This window comes from Peromyscus californicus, unplaced genomic scaffold (assembly GCF_007827085.1).
Source record: "Peromyscus californicus insignis strain IS unplaced genomic scaffold, ASM782708v3 Scaffold_13__1_contigs__length_99412109, whole genome shotgun sequence".
In the NCBI taxonomy this organism is placed as follows: Eukaryota; Metazoa; Chordata; class Mammalia; order Rodentia; family Cricetidae; genus Peromyscus; species Peromyscus californicus.
In genome coordinates this window covers 81784384-81797654 of record NW_026294424.1, presented here as the reverse complement: position 1 = coordinate 81797654, position 13271 = coordinate 81784384, and the positions used below count along the sequence as shown (strand labels likewise).

At 41.3% G+C, this 13271-nt stretch overlaps 1 protein-coding gene across 3 annotated transcripts in view; it reads right to left on the bottom strand.

Annotated features, from left to right (window-relative positions):
• Positions 1–13271, bottom strand: part of Slc4a4 (solute carrier family 4 member 4) — a 337951-nt gene that overhangs the window by 182444 nt on the left and 142236 nt on the right. For all 3 annotated transcript variants that reach the window (XM_052735335.1, XM_052735337.1, XM_052735336.1), the window contains exons 5-6: positions 11586–11746; positions 3892–4071 (exon numbers count right to left, since the gene is read on the bottom strand). In XM_052735335.1, the coding sequence (XP_052591295.1) occupies positions 3892–4071; positions 11586–11746 (341 nt within the window). The remainder of the gene's footprint in view (positions 1–3891; positions 4072–11585; positions 11747–13271) is intronic.

The following is a 13271-nucleotide window of genomic DNA, read 5'->3' as shown; positions in this document are numbered from 1 at the left end:
CTACATGGGAAAGAACTAGATATCAGTTTCCTGACTGTTCGAAACCCTTGAAAGAGGAGTCTGGATACAGAAGCCAAGACTGCACCAAGCTGCGTGAGCCCTCTGACTACGTTTTGCATACCTGGGGTAAAGGGGAGGGCAGTAAAGGCAGTGAACTGAAGCTGATACCCAGTGGTGGGCTAAGTAGTAGTAGGTCGTGGATCGCTACACATATAGAAGAGGCCCTGGGGTACCACAGAAAACCTAAGGAAAGCTATGTGAGCCCCAGGAGCCAGCTGCCCTGCCTGGGGATACCACCTTCCCCAACTGCTCACTGCCTGACACAGTCCATAGCCTTGGATGCCCAAGGTGGATCAGGATTCCCCTTATAGCCATTTAACCAACAGTAAGGAAGGATTGGACTGTGAGGAGAAACGGCCTCTTCCCCTCCCGTTGTTACACAACGGCTGTTGACACCACTCACCAAAAAGCCTGAAGAAATACATAAAAATTATTTCTATGATTTTCTTCCTGAAGAGGAAGCCACTGAAGCAAATAGTCCAGAAGACAGTCCTATTACTCTGAAGTCTATGTTGCGTAGTTGTGCTTAAACACCTCACCTATAACCGAATGCATTAGATGAGTGATTACTAAGTGCCAGTTACCACTCGAAATACTCACATATCTCATTGAATTTTTCATTATTTCTATTTTACAGGCAAAAAAAATGGACTACACTGTTTTTCTAATTCTTTGCTAGGAAAAAATAAGTAACTTTTTACTAATTGAAAATGAGTTCATGATAATGAACCAAAGGAAGGAAGAAAGGAATTCATAATGTGAGTCAGGCTGAATGTTTGATTATAATATTATGTATGTTAATAAGACAAAAACAAAACAATAAATACATGTTTCAAGTTTCATTATTTGTCAGTGGTGTTTCAATAAGTCCTCTACTAAATCAAATAGGATTTTTAACTACCAAAAAAAATCTTTTCAATCTTAAGGGGACTGTTTTAGAAGCTGTATGCAATAATTACATGCTTTGAGCTTAATTTGCATTATTAGTATTTTCTCCATCTTTTTTTTTTAATTTAGAAACAACTGGAACAATAATAAAGCAAGTCCTGGTTTATAGCACTTGCTTATCTCTACAGTGTGAACGCCACCCTTGTCACAGATTTCAGCTGCTTACTTGAAGCCAGTGGAGTCAACGCTAGAACCCAGTGCATGATGGAACCAGATGCAGACCCAACGAATGATAGCAGTCATTTTATGGTATTTGCACACTCTCACCCACAGGTGGAAATCACCTCACGTGCACAGATTATAGTAAACTGTCCCAGAACAAACAGGACGTCGTGCATTTTGAGTACGTGTTGTCATTATTTTTAATATAATTATTTAATTGAATGCTAGTGGGATTAACAGTCATTGAATACGCCGAACTGCTTGCAGAAGAATCTCCCCCTCACAGGTGGATCTTGTGAGTAGATGAGAGCTGACTCTAGGGCATGACTGGGAACTAAAACTACCCCTGACTTCAGCATCTTCACGCCATTCAGCTATCTGTCATGCTGCTGCTCGCATACACAAAGCAGTCTCTGTCACAGGGTCGATTTCCATATTTAAGGCTAAGGTGATTTACATTTATCTAGGCTTTTCGTGAGAAAAAAAATATTACAGCCCAGCTCCAGCTACAGTCAACCTAAGATTCTTGTTTATTAAAGGAGTAGTGACGGGTATATAATTCCTTACTTTAGATGTTTATTCAAAGAACATTACATAGTTCTTTGGTATATTAAGTGATTAAGCCCTAAGACATAAAAGTAACCGTGCAAACTTGCAGGTTAGGAACGAGCACCCGTAGAAAGCCAAAAACTTGCCATCCCGTGATTTATGATCGTGTACCTTGGAGGCACATGTAACTCACTGCTGTAGGATCTCGCAAAGCCAAATCTTGCCTGTGATATTTAAAGAGTTAGGTAACACAAAGGCCAATAATAACACGTTTGAAACAAACTAATCATATCCTATGCTTCAGGGTGTAGGCTGATCATTTGAAGAGCCAAAAAGAAAAAAGAAAAAAAAAAAAAAGGAAGCTCCTGCCTTTTCCCATGTGCTGTCTGCCCTGTGTGGACAGCATTGTACAAATGAGAGTGAATGATGAAGGCAAGTTCAACCTCCTCAGAAGGACGAGATCTACTGAGAGGAAGAAGACTTGGAGAAGGAGCAATCTCAGCTCATTCATTGTACTTCACATCCAAATAGCTCCTCCAAAAGGAAGGCCGCTAAGACCCGTCTGTCTCTAGTTTCTGCTCTAGAGCAAGAAAAAGCAGCTTACCCTTCTGGGAAGAGTGCATCCTGACAGCCACAGCCACCTCTCATGCAACATGTGAACACGGTGCATGTTCTTACCTCTATGAACTACTGTTAACACAGTGATTTAAAGCAAACAAAACCTCTAACTCTCTGAATCACTTTTTTTTTAAATGAGGAAGATTATTGCCTGAGATTTAAAAAAAAAAAGAGAAAGAGAGAGAGAGAGAGATCTGAAATTTAACTGCCATAATTGCAAATATGTGTGCTGGTTACAATGAAATGCTTGTAAGATGAACTAAAACACCCTGCTCAAGCAATGGCACTGCCAGCCACTGAACAATCTTTTCTTCAAAAAAAAAACAACGGGCATATAAAACCAAAGACATCTCTGTCAACAGCAATGCTCCCAGTAACAGCAGAAGCACCAAATTACAGCAAAGTATTCTAAATTAGTTTCTCTCTCTCTCTCTCTCTCTCTCTCTCTCTCTCTCCTGAATAGATTTTATTGAAAGCATCCATATCTTAATTATTTTACAGACAGTTTGGGATTACAAATATGAAATTTTGTTTATAGTAATCAGTCTCCAAACCACTGGCTTTTAATATTAAGTGAGAATACTCACATTTATGGATATGGAGTGGCTGGGATCAAACTCACTTTCTACAATCATTTTAACCTGCCTTTTGCCTGAGAACACATTCTATAATACTATGAAAGTACAGGTCACTCCATGGAGTTACAATCTCCCTCACTCTCTTGGTATTCCGAAGATGCGATGGTGATAGAATCTAGAGCTGGTTCTGCCAACCCAATGCTTACTGGACTTTGCCCACCACACTGTCATTTCCCACACTTCATGGAAACTTGCTTCACCCTTCTGAGACTGCAGCCAAACATGAAATTTATTTCCAACGATGAGAATGATATCAAAGATAGACACTCTGCAAGAAACTGTGGTAAATGCAATACAATAAATGTAACAAGAACAGAGTACCTTTCCTATTGTTGTATAATGAATTAATATCCCATTTTGAATAATTATACTTCCATCTGAATATGATTATTATTTATCAAGAAATCAACTGCCTTTTCCAGAGGTAAAAACAATACTGAGGCATGTACTAGTAAGATGAGCACTCACAGGTTAGACACAGACTCCCATCCCCAAGCAACAATGTTGTTATATGCTGTCTCAAAGCATTTATCATATCTTATTAGATACTCCTAGTTGCTGCAAGTCCTGTTGAAGACATACTCCCTGAGGTACTCAACATTACCTGCAAGCTTGCTGATTCCTCTGGAATACTCAGTTGTTGCACCACAGAGTTATTTAACAAGCTATTTCAGTCCATCAGCATAGACACACAGGGGGGGAAGCCAGGCACTGTGGCCTTGTAACCTACAGCAACAGTGAAACCTTTCCAGCAAGACTGCACACCTGCCCAAGTGTATTAAAAGGATCACGAGATGACGGTGGCCCGTGACCTTGAGAAAAGACACATACAGAGGAGGAAGAAAGGATCCGAAGAGACGGAGTAAAGGCGAGCGACACGTGAAGAGGAAGCAGCAGCCAGCTGGCTTCGCATTACCATTGTCAGGGGCGGTGAACATCCTGCTTGCACTGGACACGGTCCTCCCGATGTCAGCCAGGGACCGAAGGTTGGACTTCTTGGTTTGATGTCGGTGTTTCCGGAGCAAAGTGTATGTGACCTTATCCTTAAGGTCTGGCTTCAGTAGGCCTGTCTCGATCTGGTGGTCAGCAATCATCTCTGACATGAAAGCAAAGGGAAGCAAATGTCAGACACCAAACCATGAAGCCAATTTTCACTCTGGCCTTGTGGATGTCACCACCAAATTTAACATCAATACATTACTTTCTAAAAGGCAACTTCCCACTTTATATGAAGGGACAGAATGCTGGCATTAATGAGGGAATTATAAATATTCTAGCATTAATTGTCTTTAGAAAGGTAGAACTATCTTATTTTCTTTTTTATTTTTTAATATTCCAGTTATTTAATATTCCCCTAAATCAATGTTTCTATGAGCAACATAATTAGTCATTTTCATTTTTCAATGTAAAAAAGTGAGATTAAAATTTTCATGCCCTGCATTACATTGTGGTGATATTTTGTTTGTGCTCTAACAAATAAAGCTTGCCTGGAGATCAGAATACAGAGCAACCACTAGAGGCCAGGCAGTGGTGGCACACACCTTTAATCCCAGCACTTGGGATCTCATGCCTTTGATTCCAGTTCTTGGGAGGCACACGCCTTTAATTCCAGCACTTGGGAAGAGGAAACAGGAAGTGATTATGGCTGGGCGGAGAGAGGAAGTGATAAGGTAGGGTGAAGACAAAAGCTCAGCCCTTTCCGTCTGAGGATTCCTAGAGGTGGAAGTCTCTCTAGTGGCCGGCTGCTTTGCTTCTCCGATTTTTCAGCTTTTACCCTGATAGCTGACTCCAGGTTTTTATTATTAAGATCAATTAGAATTCCCACTACATTACATAATCAGAAGTATCAAAGGTATGAGACAAAAGAAGTTGTACAAACACAAGGAGTGATTGTTAAAGTCTATCTCTTCAGTTCTTCTGTTACATTTTCTTTAAAATACCTTTCCCAATATCAGACCATTTGAACAATTACTGAAGGAAAGATCAAGCTACGAAATTATACCCTAGTCTTTTCAGGGATGTTAGACTTAATCTTCCTGGTCAACCCCAACTAAAACCTTGCCAGCCTACTCCACTGACAGTTTTCAAACACAGTCTGACTAAGCCTTTTATAAAATGTTTAAGTATCTTAGTCTTTCCATTAACTCTTTACTGTCTGGACTTTAAAAAGAGAATGGCTTTGGGGGCTAGGGAGACGGCTCAGGTGGTAAAATGCTTGGCTGCGCAAGCAGGAGGGCATGAGTCTGGAGCCACAGCATTCACGCAGTGCTATCCACCTGTAACCTCATGCAGGAGGGAGTGTAGTGAAAACAGGCAAAGCCCTGGAGTCTACCACAGGTTTAGTAAGAGATGTTATCTCAAAAAAGAAGGTGGCTAGCAATTAAAAAGACACCCAACAGCAACTCTGGCCTACACACACACACACACACACACACACACACACACACAGAGGCACACACGCATGCACGCACCGAATCTTCTTCTGATAGAAAATAATCCTTCTTCCTCACAGGCAAGCACATCTGCAGCATGCATTAAACCTGTGCATCTTATTCTAACCTCTGCCTCCACTCACAGAGACACGTTGCAGAATCTGTATGAGGTGTGCGAGGTGAGGCATTTCACAGCATTATCTTCCTCTGAGGAAACTACTCGGGGTAGGGAAGTACACAAGGGAGCACAGTCTGCTCTTAGGCAAAAGTCTGACAGGAAAATCGGCGGGCGGTAGGACCACAGAGCATCCTAAGGAATCCTGCACTGAAGAGAAGGTACAGGTGTCCCTAGGACCTTGCTGGCGCCTCTCTGCACTAGTACTGTCGGTTCATCTTCAAAGCGAACATTCGGCCTCACAGTCTACATCTAGAAGCCATCAATTTACAGAGTGGACAGCCAGCCACTTGAAAGCCACGAAGAGGCTAAATCAAGGCTTTTCCATCATTGGCCCGGCACAGAGGCCCTAAATGTGCAGAACGTGAACCACTTGGTAAGGGACTGGAGGAGGCAGGAAGTTTCTCTGGTGAGCGTTGGATTTGAAAGGGGCCTTCAGCTTCGGGCATTTTTAACCACACAAACCCCACTCAGTAAAAGCCTGAGAATGACCCTGGAAGTACAATTAGCTCTCTGTTCCACAGTTAAGTCACAAAGTGCCTCCAGACACAACCCTCAACTTTCCCTATAAGTCCCATTCCACATGGAAAGTCCATTTACAGAAGAACCACAAAAATAGCAGTCCCCAACAGATCTGCCGCAAGTGTTATCAAACTCTCCTTCTGATGCTAGGGCTGTGGATTAAATCGTTTCTTCTCTAGCCTTCGTGGCAAGGCTTCTCAATGCATAGGCATGCACAGCTGACCCTCTGCTACTAATGCTTGGGAATCACTAGTTAGACAGGTTAAAACAACTATGTGGCTTATGCCCTTCATCAAGCATCCATAAAAAATGGTCCACACAATAGGATCTCTTTAAGCATCCACTACAAAAACCTTTCAAAGGAAAGTGGGGGCAGTAACTCTCACAACTACACTGAAATTAAAGAGTTTGGTTGCGCAGGTCCCACAGACACTACCAACTGGGAGAAGATGAGCCAAGTCTAGGTGATAACAATTGAAAGAGGCCTTGGGGAGCACCAAGTTCAGCTTGTCACACAGATGAGAAGGAGGAGGAAAGAAATGACGGCCCCTCTCCATACAGACTCACTAGAGGAAGAACCCCTGCTAAAAGCGGAGCTGCCAGTGCACCTCTGAGATCTTTCTCCATCGGACACAGTACTGTCCGTATTTAAAAAGTAAGCCCAGCAGGCACACTCGGGCATGACTGCAATGCTAACACACTCGGGAAGCTGAAGCAGAAGGACTGTGAGTTCCTGGCAGCACGAGCCGCAAAGTTGAGTTCAAAGCTAGCTTGAGCCTGGGCTGCATAGCCAGGCTCTACCTCAGAAAAGTCAAATATGTGTGTGTGTGTGTGTGTGGGTGGGTGTGTGTGTGTGTGTGTGTGTGTGTGTGTATTAAAGCAAGCGCTAGGCAGAGAAAAAGCGACACACACACGCAGAGCTTTTGCAAACCAACAGAAAGGCACCTAGGCTACGGAAAACAGACGAGAGGACAAGCAAGCATTCAGAAAAAAGACACACGAGCCCAAATAAATAGTTTTTAACTCCAAAATTAACAAAGATAATGTAAATAAATCTATGTGAATATACCCAATAAAGACATGTGTTAGGTCTATCAAAATCATCTATCCCAGCGTGAAAGATGCATGTTATATTCCCTGATGATGACAGTGTTAACTAGCCACACCAAAACCTTTCAATATGTTCAACACTTTTGACTCTTCTACAGCTGGAACTCTATACTAACCAGACAATTTTGCAAAACTCTAACAAAAATACACACTTTTCTTTATAATAAAACTTAAAGGCCACCCAAATACCTAATAGATTATTTTACAGTCTTTATGTTTTATTTATAGAACAACATGAAAATATCGATATTTATGTTTTTATCTTTAAGCAAATATAAATTAAAACGATGAACCACGGGGCTGGAGAGATGGCTGAGCAGATAAGAATGCTTGCTCTGCACGCACGAGGATGTGAGTTCAAGTCCTGGTACCCTTGTAAAACACCTAGCATGACTGTGCAGGTCTATAACCCCAGCGTTATAAGACAGACACAGACGGACCTTGTGAGCTCACTAGCCACTCAGCCTATCTGAGAAGGAGATCTTCAGGTTCAGTGAGGGAGCTTGTCTCAAGGCAATAAGACCAAGACTGAAGAAGAAGACACACGACCCCTAGTCTACACAAGTGCATGCACTCACATACTCACACACACACATGCAGCACACACAGACACACACACACACACACACACACACACACACACACACACACACACACACACACACGATGATGTGCTATAATTCCACCTTATGTCCATAAACAGAGTTACATAGAAAAAATGTTGAGATGATACACAAAATTAGATTAGGAAATGTTTTACTTTTACGGTAAAATTAGAGGTTTTATTTTTGTAGTAAAATTTTTATGAATTATTTTTAAATGAACATATACTAATCTTATGATTATAAAGAACAATAAATATAAATTTTAAAAGTATAAATGGTGGGTTTTTTTTAAAAAAAAAAAAAAGCAAGAAACATCAGGACTCACACATCTGCAGAGCTCAGGGTGTATGTATGTATGTATGTATGAGCTCCAAAAATAGAGCTATATTTTTCTCATCCATTTCACATAGTGTTAAATACCTAAAATGGATTACAGGTTTTTTTAACTTAAGAGTGGAAGAAAATTCCATGAACTTGACTTCATATGTGAATGACACCCTTTAAATGTAGGATTTCAATGGTGATGCTAATAATAAACCTATTAAAATAATCCCTGAAAATTATGTCTTGTCTTCTGTAATGCTTCAAAGACAAATTTTTCTATTAAAATACAGTAGGGATTCCACACACACAGAGACACACACTCACACACAAAATTAAAAGCACAGAGAGGTCCCGAAAAGAATCAGAAATAAGCTTATCTCAGTGTAAGAATACCGCCTGACCACAGCTCGTGCCCTGTCTAGCCTCATGCCATTGCCCATGACCTGCAGTGATCTTTCTCTCAGGGGCAGATGAGGAGGAGCAACAGTAAGACTACAAAGATGGCTGGAAATCATCCTACTATTTGTTGGGTATAATTACATTTGCTATTATTTCTTTTTTCTTCCCATTTTCTGAAGTAAAATTGGGCTATTGGGAAGAAATACAACACGAGATTTAGGAGCAAGTAACTATCAGTTGAGAATTAGTGGCATATGCAACTCTACTTTATCCTCTGCTAGGAAAAGATTTTCCTAATAACAAAATAATCATTATAACTCTTCAAATTACTATGCTGCCTTCCGTCATTTAAAATGAAATAAAGGCTTTGCACTATTTATATTTTATTCTCCATAGGTTTTTATTCTGTTGGAGGATTTTCATTTCTTTATTGAGTGACATTCTTTTAAGCAAGCTCTGCTTTCTCTTCTGTATTGCTAATCTTTTTTTCCTCCTTTCCTTTGCTCATGATGTGTGGTTTGCCTCTAAACTTTTTTTTTTGTATTATCAGTGCCAAAATGCTATCACTGGCACTCTGCCTCCTTGCCCCAGGGACTGTGAAGTAAACATATTAGGGAGTGATGATACCTCAAAGTGACCTAGTGGTGTCTAATTTTAACATGAAATGACAGTGTTTAAAGGAAATGCATAGAGGTTAGAAAAGAGTCTGAAGCCAATAATAAAAAGTTATGGGATATTAAGCAAGAACATCAAATGCTCAATTAATCTTCTTTAAATATAGTGGATGTCAGATCTTCTCTTTTTGGTCATTGGGTAAAGAGGGTCTGAATGAATGTGGGACTCTGTCTTCTGCTATGGACGCAGAGTCAAGGAGGTGCTAGAGCCCGGACACTCTTTAAGGTAGTTCAGTCTGGAGCTGGAAATCACAAAGACAGCTTTGCAGAAAAGTTCAGCTGTGCAGAAAAGGAAACTCATCACCCTGTTGATCGTCTCCAAGGCCAGCAAAAAATATATAAATAAATAAACAAACAAATGGATTAATAAAAAAATGAATGAATGAATTTTCTACTACTTCCACCTCTTCAGTCCATACTCTTTGGAGTTTTTCCTTCTGCTCATGAAATCCCCAAGCATCTATCTGCCAGATTCAAATCAGACTTCAAGTAGCAGTCTAGGACATGACACGTAGGAAAATCTAGATAGCTAATTACATTGGGGGACAGTATGAACCCAGGGTGTCTGGTGACCTTACTTAATTCACCTAACAACCCTGAAAGGTCCACTGTGATGGTCGCTTTCCATTGTCAGTGTGACACAGTCTAGAGTCACCTGGGATGGGCACCGCTAGCAGGGACTCCCTAGATTAGGTTAGCCTGTAGAGAGACACGTCTGTAGGAGACAGTTTCTATTACATTCACTGATGTGGCAAGTCCCAGCCTAAAAGCAGACAGCACCATTCAGTGGATTTGAGTCCAGGACTAGACAAGAAAAAGGCAAGCTGAGCACAAGCATCCATGTATCCCTCTCCATTCCTAAAGATGGATGTAATGTGAGCAGGTCTCCAAAGCTGCTGCCTTTGTGACTTTCCAGCCATGATGGACTACAGCCTAGAATCACGAGAAAGTAAACCTTTCTCCCCTAAGTCGCTTTAATCAGGGTATTTTATCATAGCATCAGGAAGGGGACTTCGGGCGTGCACCTTAATACTGCTTTCACAGTATTATGAGGAAACCAAGTCAGCAAGAATGGCGAGTAACATGTTTCGACCGTGATCATCCGTGCTAGCCGAGGAAGACTTTAAAAAGCTGCCACTGTAATCCCAGCATTCTTGCTGTGAAATCACTCAGTATCACACAGAATAAATATGTAAAGCCTTCCAGAGATTTTTTTTTCATAGAGAGCAAAACATACGCTCAGTGGAAGGAATAAATGGCAAAATTTCACGCAGAGAAACTCCACAAGCTCTGGTGGTAAGAATGATAATCTTTGCCAAAGCAACCTGACTTAGTCACCAGCCCATAAGGTCCTGCTGGCATCCTGCCCCACAACATTTCTCTACACACAGCTAAATGACTTGACATCCACCTTCCATCACAACAGCCAAGGAAGTAGAGGATTTTCATTCCTCCGTAAGACATAAGCTCTGTTTTGAAGATAGCAAAAATGAGGTGCAGAAAATCTCAGTGAAACATCTCAGGCCAAAGAGTTCTAAAAACCTAGTGTCCAGAGAGCCAATTAAGATAGGAGGGTGAGAGGGTTCTTTTTTCCAGAACACTAATCTAGGGTGAGGTAATGGCTCAGTAAGCAAGTTATTGTCATGTAAGGATAAGAACCTGAGTTCAATACTCAGAACCCATGTTTTAAAAAAAAAAAAATCAGGCAGAATGGCATGTGTGTATAATACCAGTCCTGGAGAAATAGAGACAGGTAGGTTACTGTGGCTCACTGGCCAACCTGCCTCGTCTACTCAAGAGAGCTCAGCCCAAAGAGAGATACTGTCTCAAAAAACAAGGGTTGGCTCCTGAGAAATGAAACCAAGGTTTACCTCTGGCCTACACATACATGCATGTACCTCTGGCCTACACATACATGCATGTACCTCTGGCCTACATATACATGCATGCACAAAAGTACACACAGCCACCCATCCACATGTATGCATATGAACTCACATACACATATGTATATACAAAAAATGTTAATTATGCTAGTAAGTAAAAAAGTTACTATGTTTATGCGTATTGAACATGATCTTAATTGTAATAAAAAATGGAGGATAAAAGAAAAGCACAAAGTAGAAGACTGGCAAATAAATCTGAAAGAAACTATTCCAAAATAGTAACAATAACCATAAACAGAGACGGGCATTATTTCTTAATGCTATTTTTCTTAATATTTGTCAAAATTTTCATAAAGCACTCACTTCATGCCACAGAACTCTAAGAACACGTTACAGAGAATATTCAACCCTGCTTACCCTAGTAGACATCTGCATGAAAGAACATTCCTGAACAGTAAGAAGAGCCGGAAATGGCATACTTACCCACCAGCTGTGGGAGAGAAGATGCCTCCCGGTCAAGCATGATGGATCCTTTCTCCATACACGTCCTCAGCTCGAACAAACTGTGCAGGGACAGCGTGGCCACATGGGGTTTGCTCCATCGTTCCCCACCCTGCTCCACTTTTTCTTCAAACTTAATCCACCTAGGAAGATGTGATGAGTAAGACAGTTAAAAGAAATGCAACCTTCCCTGAAGGTAATACCAAACCCTGCCCATGCCCCAGACCAGCACTTGCATAATGTCCCCTCTCGTGCAGTCTTAATAGTCTTTTTTGTATCATCAATACTGTCATCTTCAGGAACACATCATCCCAAGAGCACTCCTTCTCTTAAGAAAAACTGGACCAAAAGAATTCGAAGCACCCCCCCCGACCTCCGTGTAACCATGAAATCCCTAGGAATAGTTATATAGGTGATTTTTAGATAAGAAAAACATATGTCTCAAAATTCTCCAAGTAGGTCCATCCTGTAATTATAAAGCTAACACCACTATGGACAGTCTGTCATGAACTTACAAGGTAGGTTTGTGTAAGATGGAGGAGCAGCAATGAACTGATACTCATCTCAAATGGAAAATGCCCAGTTGTTGATGCTTAACGAGGACTAGGCTTTGTCATGTCTTCGTTTGATGTCCCTGTCTCAGCTGGCTTATGTCACTCTCACTAGGAAGCTAATTGTGATTTTTACCCTTGAAGGCAAGCTCCTCATGTTTAAAATGAGCAAGCCCAGCGGACCACAAACTCACTGTGATGATAATACATCCTCTAGTAACCTTTGCATCAGGACAAACAGCCCTCATCCACAGCTTCTGCTTTCTAAGACATGTAGACATTTTGAAAACAGAGAAAGCAAAGGCATTTGTTTTTAAGTTTGAGGGGAAAAAAAGAACACATTTGGAAGCCTTTATAATACATGTATCATATCACACAGACTCTCCTAAGCAGCTAAAGGAATCAGATGCCTCACTACGGCTATCACCAACATTCTTCCGCCTTTCCCATCAAACCTCTGAACGATGTTGGACCGGTAACGACGGGGTTAAATTTTGTTTTCCTACATTTTTCACCCAGGGGTTTAATGATTGAAAAACATTTTCCGAGAACAAGCTAAACACTCACCTAACTCACTGCAGATGAGAACAAAGGGCAGGGTGAGAGGAAGCTCTGCAGAAGGTATTATTTATAGAACTCCGGTCAACCCCCAGGGAGGGGACGAAACTCACTAAGAGGACCACGAGTGAAACACACCAAGAGATCAACCACAGTGCTGAAGAAGAGTTTAGGATTTTTATCACACCCAACACCTATCTGACTCAGAAGGGTTTGACCATATCCCTCCACACTCCACCTACAAGATCCTCAAGGCCAGGCAACCCCTATATGTCAATGGCAACTTCTGTCTCCAACCTCTCAGTCATTAGAGTCTCCTTTACCGTGTATATTAAGCCCACCTAAAACAGCCATGTTCACCTTTCTACCTCTAGAGTTTAAAAGTCCTCAGGATTGGTCAGCTCTGAACATTTGGACATGTGAGCAAAGCTAAGTGGACTCAGTAGGATTCACATATACAGAAAAAAGTCATGACGTTGAGAAGGAGTAGGGGAGACACTGGAAGAGTTGGAAGCAGGAAAGGGAGGGGCAAAAATGATGTAAATATAGTACTTGGGTA